The sequence below is a fragment of the Glandiceps talaboti genome, chromosome 21 (genome assembly GCF_964340395.1).
Source record: "Glandiceps talaboti chromosome 21, keGlaTala1.1, whole genome shotgun sequence".
NCBI lineage: Eukaryota > Metazoa > Hemichordata > Enteropneusta > Spengelidae > Glandiceps > Glandiceps talaboti.
In genome coordinates this window covers 2212460-2240399 of record NC_135569.1, presented here as the reverse complement: position 1 = coordinate 2240399, position 27940 = coordinate 2212460, and the positions used below count along the sequence as shown (strand labels likewise).

Genomic DNA, 27940 nt, shown 5'->3' with positions numbered 1-27940 from the left:
TATGTATGTATGTGTATGTGAAGGGAAGGGGTTAACTGTCATAACTATATCATATATAGTGGTCGACAGCATGACATTGATAGGTTTACGTGTGTATATAAAATACACATACTAAGTGACACCCAGGAAGGTTCTATAATAAACAGTCAATTGCTTCATTCTGTAAGAGAACACTGATTCTGTATAGAGCTGAGTTGTGTACCCTATAGCTGATACCATAACCCCTGTATATGTACATAATGAAATATTATACCTTCACATGTCCTCATTAGTAAAGTACATGTAACTTGTATTACGTGGAGTCATGATGGTTGAAGGGTTAAGAGTCTGACTTGGAATCTACAAGTTACTGGTTAGAGCCTATAGTCACATGTTTCTGAATGACTAAAGTCCTTGGACAGGATTTGAACCAAGACTGTACTCCAGTGAACCCAGCTATACTAATGGGGACCTGGTAGGATAGAGGTTTATATATGAATGATTAAATCATATGTGCTTACAGAGACTTCACTGGATTGTGTGCTCCCCAGGGAGTTGAGGACGTTACATGGGGCATAATTTATATAATAATAATATTAATATAATAATAATTTATTGTTTAAAGACCACTACACAAACATGTCTCAGCGGTCTGAACATTACAAAATGAGAAAGACTAGCAAAAGAACAACAACAACAAAAGTCTAGCATAAGAACACAATGAATATCTGAAAAGCGTCTCTAAAAACAAAATCGGATTTAAAAATTAGCAATCAATTTAAAAACATCAGCAATAGCGTTGTCGGAAAATATACGTTTTAAGACTCTTCTTGAAAGGAAGGAACTTAATTATATATATATCAGAAATTGATGATCTTCCAATGCGCAGAATTCAATATCAAATAAGTATAACAGATTGCTATAATTATAAAATTCATATCACAAATGATGACTGACATTATTTTTACTGGTTCTGTTTATTTGTATAGGTGTTATACGACAGAAGTACTTCAGTTTCCAGCATGCCGTGCAGTCCAGCTGTTTACAATGGAGTGGACGTGAACCTAACATCTCCCCGCTTACCGCCCGTTATTCACACAGTGCCTGTTACCTAGACAAAGCCATGTATGTCTTTGGCGGCTGCTCGTCTGCGAGTACAGCATTCAACGATATGTGGAAACTAAACTTAGAAACGCGAGAATGGAGTCGTGTATTAGCAACAGGTAAGGAGGAATTCAAATCACCACATTGATATAAATTTGTTAGAATCATACTAAGCCATCTCTCACGATAACTACTTTATTAAAAACATAAACGTTAATAAAGTTTCTGACAATTTCTATATTAATATATTATGACTGATTCATAAATTTGTTCAAGTGTTTCATCTGTAGTTGAAAACTACCTATAGACTTTAATAGCCAGCCTAAAAATACATGTACACTACACTAACTAGACACACTCTGGAACAAAATCTGTTATCATTAAATTTTAGATTCTGTATTTGCCACACTGTATAATTTTGTACAATACTGTACACAAGTAAGCGTGTAGTTATTCTAGTATGCCAAATGTCAGGTTTTTTTGTTTTTTTGGGTTTTTTTTTTTTGTTACAAAATTTGCATTTTTTTGATAAATGACAATTGTATATAATGACAGACCTCATAATGATATTGAACCCCATGGCCTCATGCTGTTGGGAGTGCCATCGTGATGTGCTCATATTTGCCTTCATGATTTGTTCTGGTGCTTATAACACTCATGAAGGTATGACAGAAGAGAGTGCCACAAGTACTCATGCAAATACTGCAAAGTATTCCACACCTGTGCTCACATGCCATTGGGTTCTGTCATATTATCAGTCCCTGAATACACATGATTATAATGCATTGTTTTCATCAGCCTTCAGTGATTGGCTTAGACCGTGTCACATGGGGTAAGTACATGTACTGGTGACCCATAGTGACCTTAATTTGCAAAGAGCAAGCACTAGTCCAGTACTATGTTCCATAGGGTATTTATATATAGCATATTTATGAGTCTTTTCTGTGATTTGCTTTGAATCTGGAAAAAATACATTGTTTGTTTCTGAGACTATGATGTATTGTGAAACACATTGCCTGGCCTTGTTCAGACACTAGTAGATAACATATTACCCCTTTTGCTATTATGAAGCATCTATGTGTATTTCTGTCAGAATTCGACCTCAGGAGATATTTGCTACATAACAGCCCTTAGGGTTATAGATGTCTACCACAGGGCTTGAATTTAGCTTTTGGACTTGGTAGTTAAATTTGATCCAAGTGAACTGTTTGAGCTACAATTTTTGCATTCATTTCCATTGGTCTAACAGACTACACACTGTAAATTTGGTAGTCAAGATACAATGTTTGGTAGTCTATATGCCATAGACTACTACTAATGTGGTAGTCAAGATACAATGGTTGGTAGTCTATATGCCATAGACTACTGCTAATTTGGTAGTCGAGATACAATGTTTATTAGACTTAGTCTATGTGTCATGGACTACTGCTAATTTCAAGCCCTGCTGCTAGTATCCTCCGAGTCCTAGCCAGGCAGTAGTGTATATAAGGTTATTGCGCCAGGTAACTGTATTTAGTTTAAATACTGTACTCACAAAATATGCAAGCCCTGGGCATAAATTCCGATGTCCAGGTACCGATATGTTATCAGTTGAAGAGTAGCTTTGGGTACAATTTACTTTATGATCACTAAATTCTAAATAAGCAATTGAGAGGTGGTTTCAAATAATTACCTCTGATGCAGCCATCCTCCCTGGAGATGTTTGTGTAGATATAGCCTGCAACCAAGCAATTCTGAAATACTAGGTATGTATGGAGGAATCATGTAACACAGAGTAGAAATTTATTGTTGTATTGTGGACACTAACAGTGTAATAATACAGCATACTTTCTTTGGATAATTGGACTGCTGTAGTGTAACCCTAATTCTTGATATCTGATTATATAGATTGTTACTGCCAAGGCACAACATAAAAATAATGAACATTTGATTTCTTGGTCGACACCATAACTTCTGCTCAACGTGCTTCATATGCATTACTATTATATTCACAGCAGGTATAAAAGTAGGTACAAAGACTGTTGGGTTATCCAAGTCAGTCTAAGACGCTAAAGTAACTTCTTAATTCTCACTATCTGCAATAGTATTTTACTTCATGCTAGAGGGTCAAAATAGAACAAGAAGGTTGACTTATTCTCATCTCAGTACCTGCAATAGTATTTTACTTCATGCTAGAGGGTCAAAATAGAACTGTTGAAGGTTGACTTATTCTCAGTACCTGTAATAGCATTTTACCTCATGCTAGAGAGTCAAAATAGAACAAGAAGGTTGACTTATTCTCATGTACACCTATAGTAATGCATGTGTAATGTATGGAGCAGAAGTTATGGTGTTGATCAAAATGTCGAATAGTTATTATTTGAATGACACACCTACATGTAGGTGGTAGAATTATATCGCTGATACAAAGAATTCATACAAAATTTATAAACCAATATTTTGCCTGATAATTCTGCCAAGAAAGTGTTTCATTCATCGATGAATAGTAACTATTATCCTAACAATGCCATATTTATGAAAGAAAAAAATATTCATATACGTAAGGAATATTGGCTACATCACAACTTAACAGGAAGTTAATATATCAGGAAAGCATTGAACCAAGTGAAGGAGATAAAAACCATTGAAACAGGATGGTGTTTGGTACTTAAACACAAGTCAGACATCCCAAGGGACAATATATAATTACATTCCGTATTTTTCCACATTCTGTATTTTTCCGTATTTAATCTAAAAATCCAAATTTCCCAATTGACTATAAGAATATTGAGTTCTTCCTGAAAGTTGCATTTTTAGAGATACTTGCCAAGGAATGGAATTATTTGAGGTGAAGGTCTTTCTGACACAACATTCCAGCTAATCCCTGTCCACATACCTAGAGCTATACAATATAGGCAGTTATTTAGAAACTTATCGTGAACTCTCCTGGAATATTCAATATGAAGTAAATGTAGAAATACAGATCTTATATACATGTAGACTTTTGCTGTTACTTTCTTCAAGAAAACTCCAACCCATTTTCAAGAAAAATGTCATGATTGGCTTTACAATATTTTTTATAAATAAGGAATAAGGAACTTGCAATCCAGACTGAGAATACTGTAGCCTACCTGTCGATGTGAGAACGACTTTTTTTTTACACTATCCCGCCGCTATCCTATCTGTAGTCTACCTGTAGACTTGAGAACGGCTATCACTACACTTTACCACTATCCTAACAGTCTGATATTTTGAATTTTTGCAGTGTGTGTTTACACATTCCTTGTTGGACACTAACCTTGGCTTAAGTCCTTGGGCAGGATTTGAACCACGATATTGCCCCAGTCAACCCAGTTGTATATAAAATGGGGACCTAGTAGGATAGAGGTTACAATTTAAATGCTTTAATCAGAGGCTGCAATGGATTGTTGGTCCCCAAGGAGTTGAGAAAGTATAAAGATATGTTGTGCCACTATAGGTCCATACATGGGGTAATAAAAGCACTTTGAGTATATGTGTGGAAAGTGCTCTATGAAATGGGGACCTGGTAGGATGGGGGTTACAATTTGTATGATTTAATCTTACATGCTTACAGAGGCTGTAATGGTTTGTATGCTCCCAAAGGAGCTAGGGAAGTACATAGGGTAGGTGTGTCAGTATAGATCTGTACCAGCGGTAGTAATTATACAACACTTTGAGTATATGTGTGGAAAACGCTCGATAGAAACTATCATTGTTATTACTGACACAGGACTAGCTAATCAGAATGAGATTCTTGAGCCGTACTATAATACTAAGTACACCTGATTAAATGCTCAGATTCAGTTTTAAAATGTCTATGTCAGATAGATAGCTGGAATGACATGGAGTTGATAGAGTCTAATCTTTACTGGCTATCCACTGAAACAATCTTGTGAAGATTATTCCACCTATCGTAGCCGTGTAATCAAAATGAATAGAGTCAACGTGATTGAAATGGAGTCAGGTCTTTTCTATTGAACCCTGGGGTTGTAATGTGATGAGAATACATGTATGAACAAAAACTATGCATTAATATTTGTATTTCACCATACCTGCTCCAACCGTTAGTTTATTCACCATACCTGCTCCAACCGATAGTTTATTCACCATACCTGCTCCAACTGATAGTTTATTCACCATACCTGCTCCAACCGATAGTTTATTCACCATACCTGCTCCAACCGATAGTTTATTCACCATACCTGCTCCAACCGATAGTTTATTCACCATACCTGCTCCAACCGATAGTTTATTCACCATACCTGCTCCAACCGTTACTTTATTCACCATACCTGCTCCAACCGATAGTTTATTCACCATACCTGCTCCAACCGATACTTTATTCACCATACCTGCTCCAACCGATACTTTATTCACCATACCAGCTCCAACCGATACTTTATTCACAATACCAGCTCCAACCGATACTTTATTCACCATACCTGCTCCAACCGTTAGTTCATTCACCATACCTGCTCCAATTGTTAGTTTATTCACCATACCTGCTCCAACCGATAGTTTATTCACCATACCTGCTCCAACCGATAGTTTATTCACCATACCTGCTCCAACCGTTAGTTTATTCACCATACCTGCTCCAATTGTTAGTTCATTCACCATACCTGCTCCAACCGTTAGTTTATTCACCATACCTGCTCCAACCGATAGTTTATTCACCATACCTGCTCCAACCGATAGTTTATTCACCATACCTGCTCCAACCGTTAGTTTATTCACCATACCTGCTCCAACCGTTAGTTTATTCACCATACCTGCTCCAACCGTTAGTTCATTCACCATACCTGCTCCAACCGATAGTTTATTCACCATACCTGCTCCAACCGATAGTTTATTCACCATACCTGCTTCAACCGATAGTTTATTCACCATACCTGCTCCAACCGTTAGTTTATTCACCATACCTGCTCCAACCGATAGTTTATTCACCATACCTGCTCCAACCGATAGTTTATTCACCATACCTGCTCCAACCGATAGTTTATTCACCATACCTGCTCCAACTGATAGTTTATTCACCATACCTGCTCCAACCGTTACTTTATTCACCATACCTGCTCCAACCGTTAGTTTATTCACCATACCTGCTCCAACCGATAGTTTATTCACCATACCTGCTCCAACCGATAGTTTATTCACCATACCTGCTTCAACCGATAGTTTATTCACCATACCTGCTCCAATTGTTAGTTTATTCACCATACCTGCTCCAACCGTTAGTTTATTCACCATACCTGCTCCAACCGTTAGTTTATTCACCATACCTGCTCCAACCGATAGTTTATTCACCATACCTGCTCCAACCGATAGTTTATTCACCATACCTGCTCCAACCGATAGTTTATTCACCATACCTGCTCCAATTGTTAGTTTATTCACCATACCTGCTCCAACCGTTAGTTTATTCACCATACCTGCTCCAACCGATAGTTTATTCACCATACCTGCTCCAACCGATAGTTTATTCACCATACCTGCTCCAACCGATAGTTTATTCACCATACCTGCTCCAACCGATAGTTTATTCACCATACCTGCTCCAACCGATAGTTTATTCACCATACCTGCTCCAACCGATAGTTTATTCACCATACCTGCTCCAACTGATAGTTCATTCACCATACCTGCTCCAACCGATAGTTTATTCACCATACCTGCTCCAACCGATAGTTTATTCACCATACCTGCTCCAACTGATAGTTTATTCACCATACCTGCTCCAATTGTTAGTTTATTCACCATACCTGCTCCAACCGTTAGTTTATTCACCATACCTGCTCCAACCGATAGTTTATTCACCATACCTGCTCCAACCGATAGTTTATTCACCATACCTGCTCCAACCGATAGTTTATTCACCATACCTGCTCCAACCGTTACTTTATTCACCATACCTGCTCCAACCGATAGTTTATTCACCATACCTGCTCCAACCGATAGTTTATTCACCATACCTGCTCCAACCGATAGTTTATTCACCATACCTGCTCCAACCGGTACTTTATTCACCATACCTGCTCCAACCGTTTGTTTATTCACCATACCTGCTCCAACCGTTTGTTTATTCACCATACCTGCTCCAACCGATAGTTTATTCACCATACCTGCTCCAACCGATAGTTTATTCACCATACCTGCTCCAACCGTTTGTTTATTCACCATACCTGCTCCAACCGATAGTTTATTCACCATACCTGCTCCAACCGATAGTTTATTCACCATACCTGCTCCAACCGATAGTTTATTCACCATACCTGCTCCAACCGATAGTTTATTCACCATACCTGCTCCAACCGATAGTTTATTCACCATACCAGCTCTAACCGTTAGTTTATTCACCATACCAGCTCCAACCGATAGTTTATTCACCATACCTGCTCCAACCGGTACTTTATTCACCATACCTGCTCCAACCGTTTGTTTATTCACCATACCTGCTCCAATCATTTGTTTATTCACCATACCTGCTCCAACCGATAGTTTATTCACCATACCTGCTCCAACCGGTACTTTATTCACCATACCTGCTCCAACCGATAGTTTATTCACCATACCTGCTCCAACCGGTACTTTATTCACCATACCAGCTCCAACCGTTTGTTTATTCACCATACCTGCTCCAACCGGTACTTTATTCACCATACCAGCTCAAACCGTTAGACATTGTGCACTTATTACAGTATTTTGGGGTTTTTTACATTTTATCCCTGAAGAAGGTCTCTTAATTATGTGAGACCAAAACGTTGGACCAGGTGTAATTCTAATCATGAATTTATTTTTTCGGAAACAGGCCTTTAGCTTTTTCTTATTCATACCCACTTCTATGCTTATACCTATACTAGCTGTAACTAGGATTTTTTTTTGGGAAAACAACAATATATATTTATTCAAAATTCTTAAAATATAAATAACTAGACATGTTAGATGTTAAGTAGAGGTCTATTTATAAGATGAAATCATGATTCATGGGGTGGGGGTGGGGGGACTGCACCCATAAATCAATTTGATTGGCTATACTGCACCATACTATGTGACGCTGTACTGATACATAAATATGTTTACCCATAGGTGATCCAATACTGTGCCACAATGTGCCTTTTTTTAAACACGCCACACAATTTCTTTTGATGCACCAAAATTTGGTGTTCCCCTATTTCTTACTATGTGATGAGTGTGTCCTCTAAGCCAATTTGATGTGCCACTGATGCACATAATTTCTATAGAGATGTATCAAAATATTGTGTTCCTATCTCGTACTATGTGGTGATTCACAAGAAATCCCAGTTTTTCTCATTTTGAGTCACAACAACAAAATTTGGCCATCATTAGAGGGCATACTGCGTCGGGTGTTTGATATTATGAGTGATTCAGTATACCTAGCTACTATAAAAAGAGTTTCAAAACAATATCCCATTAAGATTAAGTGCTCCATTGGAAAATATGTTGTTGTTGGTTCCAAGAATCAATATGACAGTCGATATTGTTAGGAACGAAATAAAAAAAAAACATAGTAATTACGCGTCGTAACGAGTAGTGACTAGTAGAGACAATTCATTACGGGAAACAGGAGATAATGAGTTCAAGTTTATGAATAACTGACAATAGATAATAAGTTCACCGTCCTTCGTTTCCCTTAAAGATGTCATCTTAGATACACGTAATTTGTGATTGCTGGGCACAAAATAGATAGTGATTCTCACCTTCCTTGTTTCCAATAATGACATCATCTTTTATCCTAGTAGGTCATAATTACTTTAGAATGGTAAATTATCATTTTTAGAATTAGAAAATGAATTGAACATTTCAATCAAACTACAGAACAAATTGTCAGTGATTTATACATTTATACGAAGATTTGAACAGGTTTACGAATACATGTATAGTCTGGCTGAATAAAGAAACATCATTGAATAGTATACACATGTAATTACATGTATATGTACATACGCATAATGTAGGATATAAATTCCATAGTCTCTGTTTGAATGTGTACAACTGGGCTTGCGTATGGTATTAATGACAGCTGATTTATTGTAATACAAAGCTTTCCACTTTAGTGATTCTAGGATTTAACATGTGTGAATTATTTCCAGTTGCTCGGTAATAGTTAAAAAGTACAATATATTTTGACATGTATGTACTCAAGGGACAATATTAATTTTGTATCAACCAAGTAATGATAACCTGTCAGGTGTGTATGTACATGTACCGGTAATTGCAGGCTGAAAATGTAGCTGTGAATCAGTGTAATCATTAAACATACAGATATGAATATTATTTATGACTCGGAGAGAATTTTAGAGGACGAACTCCTCCCCCCCCCTCCCCCCTCCCAACAAACAAAACAATAACAAAAAACAATTGGAAAAGAATTTTATTGCCTTAGAGTAGAAATGTTCATTTCTAACTACATGTGTACTGGTATATGCATATACCCAGAGTCCATCAACATTCATTCTCCAATACTAATTATAGCATTGGGATTTTGTAGTAATCTGTTAGTATGTATGTGGATTTACTAGACTAAGTTTGAATGGCTTAGACACAGCATTACATAGCTGATTGATATGAGTAATAAATGTCAAACGTGTGTGTGTGCGTCATATAACCGTATAATACCAGTATATGACGCAAACACAAGGTTGACAGATTTCACTAATTTTAATCAGATGCCCTATATGTGTGAAGTCCATTGAAACGTATATGAATCCATAAGAATATCATGTAAACTTTGTATCTACATGGTATAGAAAAGAAATAATGAGAATATCATAACAAAAAGTCATATTTTGTATTATTATAATTCTATATCAGAGACATTGAAGACGTACAGTGTACCTCATGGTTTAAATTGATGACGTGTAAAAAGTGTCCATGTAGTTAGGGATGATCGCACAATGTCACACAAGCTCAGTAACCGAACTTTGTTGGGAGGGAGGAGTCTGACTTCAATGCAATTGCTGAATTTCATTTTTGTACTTCTAACCAAATTTCAAAAACTTTCACGCCTATACTTTCTTAATACTGTAAGGAGTATACAGTTCTTACTATGATGCAACAACACTCACTGAATCAAGCCAGCCCATGACAGCTACATCCTACCAGGTACCCATTTACACAGACAGCCCAGTTGTGTAAACCTTCACATAACAATAATACCCTGCCTGGTAACCCATTACACAGCTGGGTAAACCTTCACATACATGTCACACCCTGCTAGGCACCTATTTCCAAAGCTGGGTAAACCTTCCCAGAACGATCACATCCTACCAGGTACCCATTTACACATCTGGGTAACCCTTCACATAACAATCACATCCTACCAGGTACCCATTTACACATCTGGGTAACCTTCACATAACAATAACACACTACCAGGTACCCATTTCTACAGCTGTTTAAACTGAAGTTTCAAATATTGCCAATGGACTTTTGTAAACTAGAAACAAATGTTAGCATGAGGGATTAAATTGGTGATTCAAATCACGAAGTCAGTCATTCTGATCATTCTGACAAAGCAATTAAAGACTTGGGTTATCAAAGGTTATAGGTTCACTCACAGTCTAGTTCCTAAACAGTATCGTTATGATTTATACTTTCACTCACATAGTCTAGTTCCTATACAGTATCGTTACCATTTACACCTCCACTCACAGTCTAGTTCCTATACAGTATCGTTATGATTTATACTTTCACTCACATAGTCTAGTTCCTTTACAGTATCATTACCATTTACACCTCCACTCACAGTCTAGTTCCTGTACAGTATCGTTATGATTTATACTTTCACTCACAGTCTAGTTCCTATACAGTATCTTTACGATTTATACCTTCACAGGATAAACAGACAAGATAGAGTTCAAAGGTTATAGGATAAACAGACAAGATAGAGTTCCCACATCATAATGACAAGATTGATGATGTCCTAGTAGATAGTGATGGAATCTAACCATAAAACTAACTCATTTACATAATATCCTATTATCTTTTATATTATGTGCTACTATGTTTAATGTGTAATTATTTTCTATATCCTGAGGGTAGAAACCTAATTGATGGAAAGGTTTGATATTCTACATGTGGAATGAAACACAGGTTATTGGCCTGCAATTGTGTGTTTTCATTCAAGTTGAAAATATTGAGTAACTGAGGGAATCTGGTAATAATGATCTTAATTTTTATGTAGTGCTTTTTCACTGATAATAATTATCCCCAATTATTGTTACAAATACCGTACTTAAAATGAAACTCCATGGGAGCTTCATACAATCCATTGCAGCCACTGTCAGCACATAGGAGTTAAACATTCCCATTGCAAACCTCTAGTCTGAATGGTGCATAAGAGAACAATTCAGACTGAGCATGCTCAGATGCAAAGGACTATGGGATTATTGCTCAAATGCAAAGGACTATGGGATTATATTAATAAAAGTCGTTATGAATGTTATTATTAGTATCGGTAGTTATCATAATACTTAATCTGGCACTATCGATAAAATAGACCTCCTACAGTGGTCAGGGTAACCATGACTACATTATTTGTGTTTATAATACAAACAATGTAACACAATTGATTGATTCATATTTATCATATTTCCCATGATGCAACATTCAGGATATTTAAGATGGCATGTTTACAAGTTCCCTATTATGGTTCATATCTTGTGTCTAGCATGGGGTACTTTACACAACCTAAAGTGGGTTGTGATGATGGTCACGAAAATGGCAATTTTGCCAAAGCCCAAATTTAAAGGTGGTTTATGTGATTATGGAATCAAGGACACACTGTGAAATTACTAGTCTAGAGAGCTTAGTGTACTTGTTATGGGGACAACACATACGTATTAGTAATGGTTTTATACATAACAAAGATATTGGCATATCATTTGCCTGTAAATGTGGCAGTCCGTACAAATTGGAGACCAGGAAGGAAGCATCTCACGTTTTCTGCCATTTGGTACAATTACATCAACTAAAGTGGTTAGGAAAGTGATCGTTATATGGCGAGGGCTTTTGGAAATTACCCTTGTTACAGGGACAACTCATACCGATAATAGCTTTAGGCATAACAAGCATATTGGGCTTTTACATACGACAATGTACTAAAAAGAAAGAATTATTTTGTGTGCTTTCATTTTAGTCAAGATCCATGAAAGTACAGCCCATTTTAAGTTACCATACACCGACTATGTTTGATACAAATATCACAGGAACCAATACGAGAAACTGCACATGCTACATTTTAAGATAGCAAGATGGGCTGTAGGTGAACACTGGAGGAGTAGAAATGCCCTCCAGCTTCTCTCATTTTGTAATAATGTACTTGTATATCCAGAAGGATGTAAAGAAATAGGTGAAAGTACACCACCTATATATCTTGTGTGTTTCAGTCTTAAATCCATGGGCTTGCCATTTCATACAGAAAAACCAATAGGATTTTATAACATATATGTTTTAAAGCCCCTTTTAGTAGTGGGGCATACATCATGTACAGGAGTCATACTTGTATGCTCCTATGAACTCCTGGAATTTCAAAGGGCTCTTTCTTGTAGGCCCTGGAATTTCAATTGTAAAGTCCTGGAATTCAAAGGACTCCTGAAATTTTCTGTAAAGTCCTTGAATTTCAAAGGATTCCTGGGGAGACCTTGAAAGTCTTGGACTCCTGGAAATGCCTGGAATTTCAATTGTAAAGTCCTGGAATTTCAAAGGACTCCAGGAAATTTCTGTAAAGTCCTGGTTTTTCAAAGGATTCCTGGGAACTCCTTGAAAGTCTTGGACACCTGGAAATTCCTGGAAAACAGATGAATAGAACAATCAACATTGCTTTAATAGAGTTGTTTAGATTGGTGATAAATATGTATTAAAAAGCAGGTGTGTTGACAAATAAAGATGTATTTTGCTGGTCAGCATTTGTGGAAAATGACCAAAGTTGATCTGAATATTCCTGGGAAAATTGATTAATGAAAAACTCATAGAAAGTTCTGGAGTTTTTTTGATGATAAGTATTTGAACCTTGATGTAGTCTAGAGTTGTTTGCACTATAAACTGACTTGTAAACAATGTTTCTTTTATTGCTGCTGTGTTTTGGATCATAACTGAATATTAAAATATTGCCTTAGCACCTTACTTCCATCCAGGCACAAGCAATTTCTCGTAGCTCCAACAATATTCCCTGAAGAAGGCCATCCGTGTATGGCCAAAACGGCGGAAAATAAAGCTATTTTGAACCAAAGACAAACAGATTTGTTTTCCTTTCAAACCCATTAGAATTATTTTCAAGTCCATGTCTCCTCTCTGGTACCATCAATCTTGTAGTTGGACTGACGATAGCTTTTACCACAAATTAAAATATGCAATTTTTTGTGTGAATTTTGTGATTATTTGACTACATGGAGTAGATTTGAATTTAATCCCTTTTCTATGAATAGTATAAATGATGTCATAAATTTTCTAACGATATCATTAAAAATTAAAAATTAATTTGTATTCTATATTACTCTGTATAATTTGCAATAAATTATAAAGAATACCAGTAGAATATTGACAGTTTGTCAGGTGTTGTTTGTGAAGCTCTGTTTTACTTTTATGATTGCACATCCATACTTTATTCTGGTTGGTATGCATGAATTTTGTGTAACCAATGTCAAATTACAAAACAATTATGTGAAATGCAATATTCTAGACTGCAGGACATCTGAGTACATGTATTTGAATTGGCCAAAATATGTAAGTATTCTCAGATGAAAATTAGAAAATTGATTATAACATTTACTTGTTTTGCTAAATGTAATCATAAAGAATGCACGGTGAAGATTACTGCAACAATTTTTATGTATTGGAAAATGAAGATGTTAGGTCTTGTTGACTCTAACTGCATAAAAGGTTTGTTTTCACCACAGTCATGTGGAAAAGTATAGTGAGATACATACATGTATGCATGAATGTAGCTTCACTCCGTGGTTAAAACAACGCTTTGAGAAAGAAAGTGTGATAAAGAGAGTCAAACAAAATTTGAACTGTGTCCTGAAGCACATTTAACTTTGACAATGTTAACTGTTTGCATGATGGTGTATGTGTACATTTGTATGAAATTACTGTACTTGTTACATTTCTGACGGCTTGGATAAAAAAGACACATGCTGGTGTACATATCTGATGGCTTTGATGAAACTTACTGCATGGTGATGTATATTTCTGATGGACTTGATAAAACAGCTGCCTTACAATGTACATATCTGACAGGTTGGATAAAACTGCCACAAGGTGGTATACTTGTCCGTGATGGCTTTGATGAAACTGCTGCCCTTAACTGATATCTTTGAATAGAGAGAACTAAGATCATAACAGATTGTGGGAACTTTGTTCTATACACAGCTGTTCACACATACATACATACTTTAAACATTCAATTGCTTTTTAATAGGGGCGGAAGTGGCAGCTGAAGGGGAAATAATTACACTTACTTTTTTAATATCAGCTAACTGCAACATTTTATGATTCTCGTTTGATAGATGAAAAACTTGCCATAAAATCAGAGAATGTACGATGCCCTCTTACATGTATCTGAGCAAATGTAACCTGTGCTTTGTTCCAAACTTCCACTCTCTACAACCTCATAATGTTGAAGTTGAAGACATTTTGTACATTTGGTAATTTAAAAAGAGTTTATTTAGCACACCTACACTTGATGGTTAAAGGACAACACCTAAGCAGGCTAAAAAGGCCTTGTTGTAAATTCTGGGCATTGGAGAGTCATTTGATACATAAACATTCTTGCATTAAGAGTACTTGGGATTACAGAGTTGCAACTTTTTTCCTCTGTCATACCGGTACATCAGTGGAAGACCTTGACATTGTCTCATGGGACTCAGCATAAATACAAAAGCAGAACCCAAAACATAAATAATTGTGATTATTATATTTGAAAGTAATATTATAAACACTCACATTTTAATATGAGGCTGAATAACCCCCTCCCATAACAAAACAAAACAAAACAAAACAAAACAAAACAAAAAAATGTACAACCTTATAACATGCTAGTCTTATATTTTACATGATCAAGTCTTTGAGTCTCAACATTGGCTGTCAGTTTCACAAGAACCATCTGTATCTGAACAATCTTGGTAGAAAATTAGATTATAAAAATTCACACAAAGTAAGTCCCAAGTGATCAGACCAGATTTAATGATAAGACTGGTATTTCATGTAAGTTCATTGTAAGGTACTCGCTGTGAGCAAACTTAACTAAATCATTGTCAAACATAATCATTTTGTGTTTTCAAATTCCATTTACCCATAGGATTTGATTTTCCAGCTGACTTAACTTCAGGTCCCATTGAAATAGAAATTTAGTTACTCTTTTCTATCGAACTGTGCCAAGTCTGTGATAATGTACTGCAAGTTGAAATCTCCACAGATTACTTGCTGCCAATTTATCAAAAAAGAGCAAAGTCTTAATTAAAGTTTAATATTCTGGTTGTGAGTAGGAAGTAGGTGCGGCATGATTGTGAGCTTTGTCCCGGATTTTATAATTCATCCTTACAATATAACCTCAATAGAGAAAATTACATCAATAGTTTTTGCCGAATGCACTCAAAGACTCCAGTAAGAAGTCTAAGCTGTATTCTTAAGAAACTTCAGAATAGATGAGATTTTGTAATTATGAGCAGCCCTATCAGTATCACATCCCACTTTTCAATTCTGAATTTCTACTTTCTATCTTTCAGGGTGCATGTTCTTTTTGGTATCCATGATTGCAACCTTATCACATCCACTCTTTTCAATTTTGAATTTCTACTTTCTATCTTTCAGGGTGCATGTTCTTTTTGGTATCCATCATTCTTAAGATCTTTCTATGTGTGCTATCACATCCCACTCTTTTCAATTTTGAATTTCTACTTTCTATCTTTCAGGGTGCATGTTCTTTTTGGTATCCATCATTCTTAGATCTTTCTATGTGTGCTTGACCGTCATTTGAATTTATCGCGGTACATCATTCGATTTCACAGTACATAGGTATTTGTTGGGTTGTTAAAACCCACAGCATCCAAGTGTTCTTGTGAAATACTACTCTGGCAATCAAGGTCTTGATTTACTAAGATAGACACAAACTAAAACTTTTGTTGTTCAATGTGATAGATTACACAAGTGGGTGATAGTGGTGCCTCATCCTGCAAATTTAATTATCTAATTATCTTTTAGTATTCTTTCATTATGACCCTGATGAGCTTCAGAGTCTCTGGGCTATCATAAACTCAGTGTCAGTAAAGTTGTCATGCCAATGTTTACTTAGATATTATTCCCAATAGTTTTCTTAATTCAGGCAAGGAAAATACAAGTGACCTAAGGGGCCTTTGTCACTATTAGTCTAACAACTTGTAGTGATAACCATTTGGTCACTTGTATTTTCTGACTGAATGAAGAAAAAAAAATCTGTAATGGGAATTTGGGCATTTTGACGCATATTTTGAACACAGCAGAACCAATGACATAGACATGCGTTGTCGTGACATAAATGTGCATTGTCGTGACGTGGAATGACCAGAGTATATATTCCATATTTCTTGTTGAACCTGAACACAGGTAAGGAACCCTGGTAAAATGACTGGGGAACTCAGGTAGAGTTTACCTACCGTACTTAACACCTGTAACACAAAGACTGCATGGGATTATCAAATTGGAAAAGAATTCTCGCACAGTAGTTGTAGTGTAGCATGAATATCAATCAATAAATGGAGAAAAAAGACTAGAACCAGTGACAACTTTTTGTGAAACCTAAATTCAGAAACCAAACTATTTTGAAGACTTGGCAATATTATGGAGATGAGACCACACTATCTTAGGTTATGACTCATGCAAGACTTAAATTAACAGTGGTGTCACCCTTAAAAGAATTATAACAAGATATCCAATGACACTGTAAACCAAGTCTCTTGTAGGACAAGTTTTGTAGTTTGTATTTTACTCACGTATCAAATCCCTTGATGCTAGCTTGGTGAGAAACTTACTTATTTATAATTAATTTCATTAATTCTCTGTTTATAGCACAATGCCCACACAAGTGATATCTATTTCCCCTGCGCTAATTGATTATTGAATATCTCAGGGCCAAGTTTCACTTTTGTGTGTTAATGAGGTCTAATCATATTTCGTACACTCATGTGTCCGTATAATGTTGACATGTATCACTATTAAATCTATTTATAAAGATACACAATATACATCTTCTATAGGACAGAGTACATACAGATAATAAATTAATAAAGTGTTTTTAATGTAATATATTTCAGTTATATTTGATTAATAACTATATGCTTTGACTTAAAAAGTCATATATATGTGATATGGCTTGTAACAAATTTGATCACAGCATTGAGGTATCATTCAGTAATACTTCCATGATGACAGTTAGCAATATGGTGGTGGCTGATGAGAACTCTCTGTAGTCAGGGGTGAACAAATCATTTTGTTAACTGGTGGTCCCCAGACCAGTGCCTTAAACAATCCAGTGGTCCTGTTGAGACAATTATTGGTCCCAGGTCACGCTAATGTGATAATTAAATCTTGCCTATGAATCTGTATATTTAGATGACTTTTTAACATAGTTATTAACAGTAAGGTACTGGTGCGATGGACCAGACAAGGTAAAATTTAAGTGGTCCACTCAAAAAAAATCGCTAGTCCCGGACACAGGACCAGTGGATTTGTTCACCCCTGATAGTACATGTACAAATGTACCTTTCATATGGGAAAAAGTATTGAGACTGTTTGAAGGGGCCCACTCTGACCAAATAAAGGAGGATTAATGTACTACAAAATAACCAGGGTGGATATTAATTCATTTAATTAATCAGTTAACCAGGAAATATTCATACATTCATTCCCTTGAACCTTTACAAAATTAATAAGCATCAGTTAACTGGGAAAAATCCTGGAAAATAACTAAAAAACTCCACGGAATATCAGTGTGCACATGTAAACCCACGATTGAAGTAACTATAGTGTTATTTTCTTCGTCTGTTACCTTTAATTATTCTCAGCCACTCAGACAATGTCATTTCCTTGTTGTGGTGGCTGTTTTTATTAAAAAATAAAACCTGGAAATTAATTACTCATATTAATGTGTAATGATATTGTAATGAATGCTTATTAATTGTGCAAAGGTTCAAGGGAATGAATGTATGAATATTTATGAAATGCACTGTAGGTAATTAATTTACCGTGAATAATTTGAAAGTCACATTTAATATCGAATGTAAAAGGTTTTCTATGTTCCTGAGCTGAACTTGATAACGGTTACATACATTTTTACTTCCACAGAAATTAGATTGGAACAGGTACATTATATAAATATTGCTGAAGTATGCCACCTATTCATTTTTACAAGGTTTCATTAATACTTAAAATTTCACCTAATTTGAGCTTCTGAATCATAGACAGTGGCCTCCACTGTCTATGTCTGAATCAAGCACACAAAGTCAGGGACTTCATGGTTTCATCTCCTATGCTAAACACAACCCCCTAAGCTCCTTGCTAGACACAATCCCCGTGCTCCTTACTAGACACAACCCCCTAAGCTCCTATACAGTGTTACTTTAAAGCAGCGCCGAAAAGAAAGGTACAATTTCAGGGCATTCATAATGTTATCCTCAGTAGACACCACCCTCTAACATCCTACGTAAAAAGAAACTAAATTAGCTTTATACAGTCTTGCCTGCAGAAAAATATGTTGCATGGTGCTTAAATTGTTGACAATAATGTTTTTGGAAAATAACAAATACATGTTTTTGTAGCATATTGTTCTGTACTGGTACTTGTAGGTACCCAGTTTTAAATTATAATGAAACACTGCAATAACTTTATATTAAACTCCCATAGCTACAAAGAGATCTCACACTGTGTAATTGTAGGTGTAGTCAGAAAAACAAGTAACATACGGCTTCATTTGTTTTTATACAGTGGTGGCAAGCTAAGCATAATTTTTGTTCAGTAGACATCAACAAATGTTACATCTGCATGTTGTCAACATCAAAGACATTACTAAACTACAGTGAGTGCATTCTACATTTAACAGTAGACATCAACAAATGTTACGTCTGCATGTGGTCAACATCAAAGACATTACTAAACTACTGTGAGTGCATTCTACATTTAACAGTAGACATCAATAAATGTTATGTCTACATGTGGTCAACGTCAAAGACATTACTAAACTACTGTGAGTGCATTCTACATTTAACAGTAGACATCAATAAATGTTACGTCTTCATGTGGTCAACGTCAAAGACATTACTAAACTACTGTGAGTGCATTCTACATTTAACAGTAGACATCAATAAATGTTACGTCTTCATGTGGTCAACATCAAAGACATTACTAAACTACAGTGAGTGCATTCTACATTTAACAGTAGACATCAACAAATGTTACATCTGCATGTGGTCAACATCAAAGACATTACCAAACTACAGTGAGTGCATTCTACATTTAACAGTAGTCATTAGTCTTCAGTTCATAACAGTTATCAAACACTTACCAATGGTTCACTGGTGGTTTCTTTGTAAAAAAAATATATGGCGACAAAAAAAACCCTGCTTTGTTTCTACAGAGAATATGTTACATTTAGCTTGCCATTGCTGTACATGTAAATACAGGCCTTACCCAATCTAAATGTACTCTACCCTAGGTTGCCCAGTTGTTATCATCTAAAGCACAAGATTGGAAAATGTTCAACTAGATTATTTTTGTCCATAAATTGGCAGTGAACGGAAACCCCAGGGTGTAGTTTATCATCTGAGATTACCTTGCCTCGCCCATCATTCTTTGCAGATAACTAAATAAAAAATTGCTAAGAGAAGTATCAGTTTCAGATCATCACCATAGAAACGTATGGTGCATTATACAATTTTAATAGATATTTCAGAAAGCTCGGAAACCAGGCAATGTGTAGTGATGTCAAAAATAAATTTTAGTGATATACAATACCTTGTCATGAGATGCTATCATGAAAGGATTTCTCATGTGCACTTTGAAAATAAAAAGACCTAAGAATTTGTATATAAACAATGTACTTTGCACAAGAAGAGCTCAACAAACCAATGATAACCCAGAACATTTTGAAAATGGAGACAACTTGACATGAAATTTATACACCAAGTTATAATTCAATTGTCTTGAAAAAGCCATCTTAGGTATGAAGCTTGTCAAAGATAAAAGCAATTTTTGTACTCATTTTTACTGGTCATCTAAATTATTGAAACTGCTCAAAACCGAATAAAATGTCAGAGATCTATGATTATCCTTCTACATTTGTCTTTATGTTTCTCGTGACATAATGATTTTATAAAAGATATGATGTTGATGATGAGAGGATGATGATGATTGTAATGATAACAATGATGATGACAACAATGACGATGACAATGATGATGGTGGTGGTGGTGGTGGTGGTGGTGGTGGTGGTGGTGGTGGTGATGATGATGATGGTGATGATGATGATGATGATGGTGGTGGTGGTAAAGGTGATATCAGCAACAATGATGATGCTGAGGGCATCATCCACAACAACTACAACTACTACAACAACAACAACAACAACAACAACAACAACAACAGCAGCAGCAGCAGCAGCAGCAACAACAACAAAAACAACAAAAACAAAAACAACAACAATGATTGACCCAGGTCACAACCATGGCACTTGTGACAAGAATCTTGAATTTAATATACAAGCAAAGCAATGTACATAGATTTATTTGGTATGAAGTCTTCGAAAGATTCTTTCTAATTGACTGGAAAAAATGGAAAATGACATCAGTTGCTTGTATTGTTAAATTGTTTAATAAGCATATCTTCCTGTCAGTGTGACCCTTCCAATGGTTATCTGTTTGAAGATTCAGATATGTGACAATTTTCAATTGGATTATGACAATGCTTCTACTACTCTTAACAGATTCTGAAGTGTTTGATAGATTGTGACCATGAACTTGTAATTTCCTTCACCTTTCAATTTGAGGATAAATGGATAGGAAAGTTAATGTATCTCTTAACAAGCAATGTCATTAGTTCTTCCTGCAGATGGTGCTTGATAGCTCAAGTGCAACACTATACAGATGATGTATGTATGTTGATTATATCTCCCATATGAAAATATATGTATTTCTACCTTTGTAATGTGTGTTTCCTGCTGCCTGTGACCCTTGGGCAGGACAGTTCAAGTGCAACCATAATACATTTTGATTGAATCTACCCATTTGTGAAATAGATCTTTCTACCTTTATAAATTGAAAATATATGTATTTCTACCTTTGTAATGTGTGTTTCCTGCTACCTGTGACCTTTTGGGCAGGATAGTTCAAGTGCAACCATAATGCATGTATTTTGATTGAATCTACCCATTTGTGAAATAGATCTTTCTACCTTTATAAATTATGGTAATCTGTGACCTTTTGGGCAGGATGTCAGAATTGTGATACCTATATTTTGGTTGAATCTTTTTAAAGGAAATATTGTTGATGATATTGCCTTTATGTGGCATATTCCCAGTCATCATGTAGGTAGGGTTGTTCAAGTGGAACGCCATGTATACATGTACCTAAAAGTGTTTGTCTAGAGTCAGTAAAGTGCAAATGCCAGTGACTAGTTGAACTCTCTCCAAGTCCTGAAAGGAAAGCAGGTCAAACTAGATTGACAAGATGTTGAGAGAAACAACAACTCATGGAGAGTGCAGAACTAGTGATTATAGTGGTTATGAAAACAAAACAGGCCTAATTTCCAGTTCCTGCAGGCAGGAGGGACACTGTTGAAGATAAATTGTCTCCCGGTTAGAGTCAAAAGTCAAATAGTGTCTCAACATGTTATCTTTGATATCTAATATTCAGCTAAGTCATTTGCTATCACTGTATGAATAGAAATACAGTCACAGTATGCTGGTTTGTGGATTATATACAGGTGCATGGTGAGATTACAAGGTCATGAATTCATTCAACAGCAATTTCCCCACTCACTATCTTGTAACGATTATGCTGTTGAGCATTGGACATGTGCATAGCATGCAAGTATTGTAGATTTAATTGTTCCATATGCATGTCTACTGAGAGGATCAAGTCAGCATTAAAACTATAGTCTGTGAAAGTTTGAATTCATGCTCTCTCACTCAGAAAGCAGTACATGATTCAGTTCAGGTGTCGTAAGGAGGGCAATTTTACATTAATTTTATATACATGCAAGTGGGATTTCATGCATGTTTACACACAGAAGCAAGTTCATGATCATTTCAGTTCAGATGTCCTTCAATAAGGACAATATTATATATATACACATGGGACTGTTTGAAACTGGGAATTCATGCTAGACTGCACATAGAGCTAAGTCATAATTGCTTCAGTTTATGAAGCCTTAGTATAGAGGACAGTTTTGTATCATCACACAATAATGTTAAAGGTATGAATTCATACAATGCAACTTCATAACTGTTTCTGTTCATGTGTCTTCAGGAGTGAATTTCTGGAGTATAATGAATAAATGAATGTGTTTACTTGAATTACTAAGACTCCAGAATCAAATTTGTACACTTTCAATTTAAGCCATAGGTGTATATATTTGTAGTAACCAAGAGACATGCATGACTATCTGGCTTGGCAATGTTGAGCGAGTATGTCAAATCAGAGGGCAAAGTGTAAGTGTAGCCTTTTAATGACCTTTCATACATTGCTGTTTGAGATGTCATTCAACATCTAAGCAGTGACATGTATTAATCATTAGAGATCAAGTAACGTGGGGGGGGTTGAAAGACTTGGAGTACCAAGACAAATTGGGTACCTTAGCAACAAATATAAGTTCCTCTGTTTCAATTAAAGGCCCTGTTCGAATTAGTGTTATAATTTAGGTATGAAAAGCAATTGGCAGTTATTGAAATGAGTTGGTCCAGATTCCTATGTACTCATTCTGGGTCCATTGATAAGATAACACTAAATGTGAGAATCTTGGATTAATCCCTGGCCTTTAAAAGATTGGTCAATAAACAGGACGAGTATCCTGCAAGTTTGCTAATGATAGTTTATGACCCTAAAGGCCAGTGCCTGCACTACTAATGATAATGTGAACAGTCACAGCACCAAGTCAGCTATAAACAGTCTTACACAGGATGACAACTTCCTAACTAGAAATACCTGTCTCTGTTTACCTTGGCATTTAACCATCACCTGGGGACAAGGTCATAACAACACCATCTCTTTTAATTGAGACATCCTCTCCAAAATATCTTTGGTTGCCTCATAGGCCATCTCCGTCATCTCTTTATCTAAGCATCCATTACAACTTAAGCCTGCAATGTAGGTATGTTATTCTTGTAAACGGATAAGAACATAACATGCAGACCTGTCACTGGTACTTTCTCTTTTATTAGTAGACTGTGTTGGCCGTTAACAGATGTCAGTTATTCGATCCCCTGGTATGACAGACAGCTTCTCCTAAATGGAAGCATTTGGAGTATTTCTTTCCCTATGGTGAATTAGATTGCAAATCAAGCAGTATGAATGAAGAAATTGGGTGTAAATAGCTTCTCTGTGTTTACAAGAACAGCTGATGAAATGTTGGAATCTTGAAACCTATTACTGGGAAGATAGTAGCAGTGTCTGGGCACGGTTACATTGATATGGCCATAGTGTCTGGGCATGGTAGTTCTAGCAGCATCGGGCTTGGTAGCGTCGCCTTGATACATACAAAATATTCCATGAAAGAAAATTGATCTTTTCAACCAGTTACCAGCATGTATACACAAATGTTGAAGGTTGTCTGAACTATTACAGCAAACTCTGTTTTCAACATGCATGTATTTTACCACATGTAAGTGAGGCTGAACATATTCAAACAGAAAACATAGGATTTATACCCTTGTTGCCCTACCTTACGCCAAATGCCAATATCATTAGTTCTGCAGTGCTGAAATTATAAATCAAAACATTTAATAATTACCATATTATTTCTCAATTTTTTTTCTTATATAATACTAATATCTCATTATTTTTCTGTCAGAAGATACTCTCAACACATTAGGGTCAAGTTATCACTTCTCATCTTCAACCCGTAGTGATAAGGCCCCTTATGTCACTCATATTTATTTGTTTTAGCTGACTGGAAGAAAGTGTTAGGAAGAAAATCTAATTATATCACACTTCTAGTATTTCTTTGACCTGAATGATAAAATTTATATCAGCTGTTTGCATTATCTTCTATTAATTTAATATCTCCCTGTAATTGACCACATATGTTAGGAATATTTTTTATGGGAAAGTTATACTGTTTCTCTATTAACGATGGCATGTAATTATATAGTGATGACAGAAAACTCTATACCTTGCAGGCATCGGATCAAAGTACCCAGCTAAGTTCAGGGTAAGCTTTCTATAGCTCTATACAAGCACAAGCCAAGTTGAACAAAAAATATGGAATGTATAATCTGGTTGTTCTACTTCATGACAATGTCTGTCTATGTCAAGACAATGCCTGTCTACATCACTGGTTCTGCTGTGTTCAAAATATGAGTCAAAACATTCAAAATTGCCATTACTTTCCCCAATTTTTCTTTGATATTTACTGGCATTGGTATTATTATGTTATTCTCCAATATTTTTCTTCATTCAGCCAGCAAATACTTGTGACAGACCTAAGGGTTGTCACTACATGTCTTACAATAGGGAACTTGCAATTCAGACTGAGCATGCTCAGACGCAAAGGACTATGGGATTTTCTGTGGTTATCATAATACCTAATCTGAAGCTACCGATAAAATAAACCTCCCACAAAAATCAGGATGACTATGAATTGATTATTTGTGGTTGAAAACAATGTAACATTATTGTTTACAATACTATTTGATTAGTATTTATCATCACATTTCCCATGATGCAACATTCAACATGGCAGGTTTGCAAGTTCCCTATTCATAGTGACAAAGGCCCCCTCAGGTCACTTGTATTTTCCTTGGCTGAATGAAGAAAATTATTGGGAAATAACATCAAAGTTTTTTGCTGTGGGTATTAACACTTCATGAGAAATGCGTGGTCCATATTTAAACACAGATGGTTTGCAGTTAGGAGTACATGTACATTTAGTTTCAGATTTTTGAAATTCTTTTACATATTCAACGACAAATTACACCAGATCATAGTCTGCCAAATATTTACAAAGTCTTTAAAGTATTATACTAAGAGAATCCCAAACAATTTAATTTTTTTAATTTTTATTTTTTGAGATTTTCAATGACTTAATGAAAGTATTCCATAAAGAACACTGTAAGCACTTGATGTGCAAACACAAGTTCGGCACACTAATAGTAACACTCACACATTGTAAGATTCACAACATAGTGAGTCACACGGCATGAGATTCACCACACTAAATAGTAAGACTCACGCGTCATGACATTCGCCACACTAATAGTAAGACTCACATATGTCATGTGATCGCCACACTAATAGTAAGACTCAACGGCATGAGATTTGCCACACTAATAGTAAGACTCACACGGCATGAGATTTGCCACACTAATAGTAAGACTCACACGGCATGAGATTCACCGCATAGTAAGACTCACACAGCATGTGATTCACCACATTAATAGTAATACTCACATGGCATTCTGTCACTTTCATGCATTGACACTGTGACCTGCCATTGATTTCCACTCATATCAACCTGCTACTGGGAAAGACTTGTTTTGAACTTGACTGTCAAATTATTAGCTAGCGATATAATATAGTGGATATAATGCAACCTTGAACCTAACTTTACATACATATACACAGGATCACTATGAGTATACACTGTGGTAGTCTAAGAAAAAACAAACAAAAAAACAGTTGGCCCAACATTTATTAGAATAAGCACAGCTTTGGCAGTTTTGGCACTTTTTTACACTAGATATGATGAATATTCTGTAACATGACCCCTTAACTTGAGAAAAATCTGATACTATCACAGTATTAAAAGTGTTCCCGATGGAAGCTATTTGATGTAAGTGTTCCCTATGGACAACTATTTGATGTTCACCTAGGGAGATTACAAATGAGGCAAAACAATTAAAAATGATAGGTAGACCTTTCTGTTCATGACATGTAATAAAATTATTGATTAAAACATTCATCACAGAAAGGAAATGAAAATTATGGTTTGAAAGAGGAAACAGCAGGAAGATGACGCTAATCTTGAAATACTGGACAATTAGCATCCCTAGGCTAGTACAATAAATAAACCTATTCAGTCTTTCTTATTCTTTCAAAATGATGTTCCTGATATTCGTTTATCATGTTATGTCAAAAAATTCCTTTGTTCGCCATCATGAATATTTTGATATTTTGTTTAATAAAACCACCCATTTGTAGTTTACATATACTGTTACCTATAAATAGGAAGTTGTTGGACCTTTGATTTGTTGTGAATCCTATGGTTACTGGGAACATTATCCATTGAAATATTTTTTAATAATATGTGATTTTTTTGTCATATTTCAACTTTTATTTTAGACTGGAATACAAATACTACTCATTTATGAATTTGATTTTTGGCATCCTAGAAATAACATGTGAATTCTGTGATGACAAAATTGTGTTACTTTTCTACCAAAATTATTTGGTTTGTTTTTCTGTAACTTTTTAGCAGATAGCAATTTTATTTTAGACTGGTATCATAGAAAGAAACTTAGTCCTTTATATCTTATCAAAATTTTGAATTAAAAATGTAGTTTTTCAAAAATGGAATATCTGAATTTTTGGAAGCATATGAGTTTGTGACCACTAATGTGGTATGCTGGAGGTCAATCTACATGATATGATAGGAATCCCATTGAATTGAAGGAGTCTATAATAAGTGACCATATCATTTTATGATATTGGACTGCTACTACCCTGTAAAAATACAATTCCCACAGGCACTGCAACTTTATCTATAGTGAGTGTCACCTGTCAAAAGAGATATTCGATTATTTTTATTTCCTGAATTCATTAACTGCTTATCTTGGCCTCCATGGGAGTAACAAGTAAAAAGTATGAGGAATCTCTGATGGCGATTAGCGTCATAATATTTGCCTCTCTCCTTGGAGTTTTCCAATTTAGGCATAATTACTTTGTGTGAGGAAAGGAAGGAAAAGTAATGTGATTACTAAGGTATGCCCCGCGGTAAGTATCATTGTGTCCAGTTAACTTAGCAGTGCAATTTATTGACTCTGGGTGAAATATTCATCTTGAATCTTTGGCATGTATTTAGGGCACCTACTTCTTGTGGCTGTTCTAGATATCTTGTGCTCTTTCACAAATTGAAAAATGCTCCTTGATATGTTAAAATGGGGGAGATAGTAAACAGAAAATTGTAAGAGTTGTAACTATTTATAAACACTATTTATAAACTGGGAATTAATCAAGGTTATAAGGATGACCTTATTTATTTTATGTTTCTCATCGTAAATATTTTAAAATTATGGGTCACTTGATTGGGTTAAAAAAATAGAAAAGAAAGTAAGTGTGTATGTATACATGTTGGTGATGCTGTAAATTCATAGTTGTACTTTTAACAGTCTGAACATCTCATATTTCAGCAATAAACGATAATTTTTGCCCAGATATGTGGTTATGAGGTAGCCAGATCTTACCATTGGTGATGTCATAAATAATTTTATTTCTAAACCCTGGTGTAGAGGGCATCAATTTTTTATTTTACTGGATTGAGGAAATGTGAGGTTGGTTAGGTCATGAGAAACATAGAGATAAAAAGAGTCACCCTAATAGAAAGGTAAACTTATCCTGTCCACATAGTTAAATCATGAAGTGGAATCGTTTGGTAG

At 35.6% G+C, this 27940-nt stretch overlaps 1 protein-coding gene across 1 annotated transcript in view; it reads left to right on the top strand.

The window, feature by feature from the left end:
* LOC144451410 (uncharacterized) overlaps positions 1 to 27940 on the top strand; it is an 83082-nt gene that overhangs the window by 33053 nt on the left and 22089 nt on the right. Inside the window, exon 2 of the mRNA XM_078142242.1 lies at positions 969 to 1202. Coding sequence (XP_077998368.1) covers positions 969 to 1202 — 234 coding nt within the window. The remainder of the gene's footprint in view (positions 1 to 968; positions 1203 to 27940) is intronic.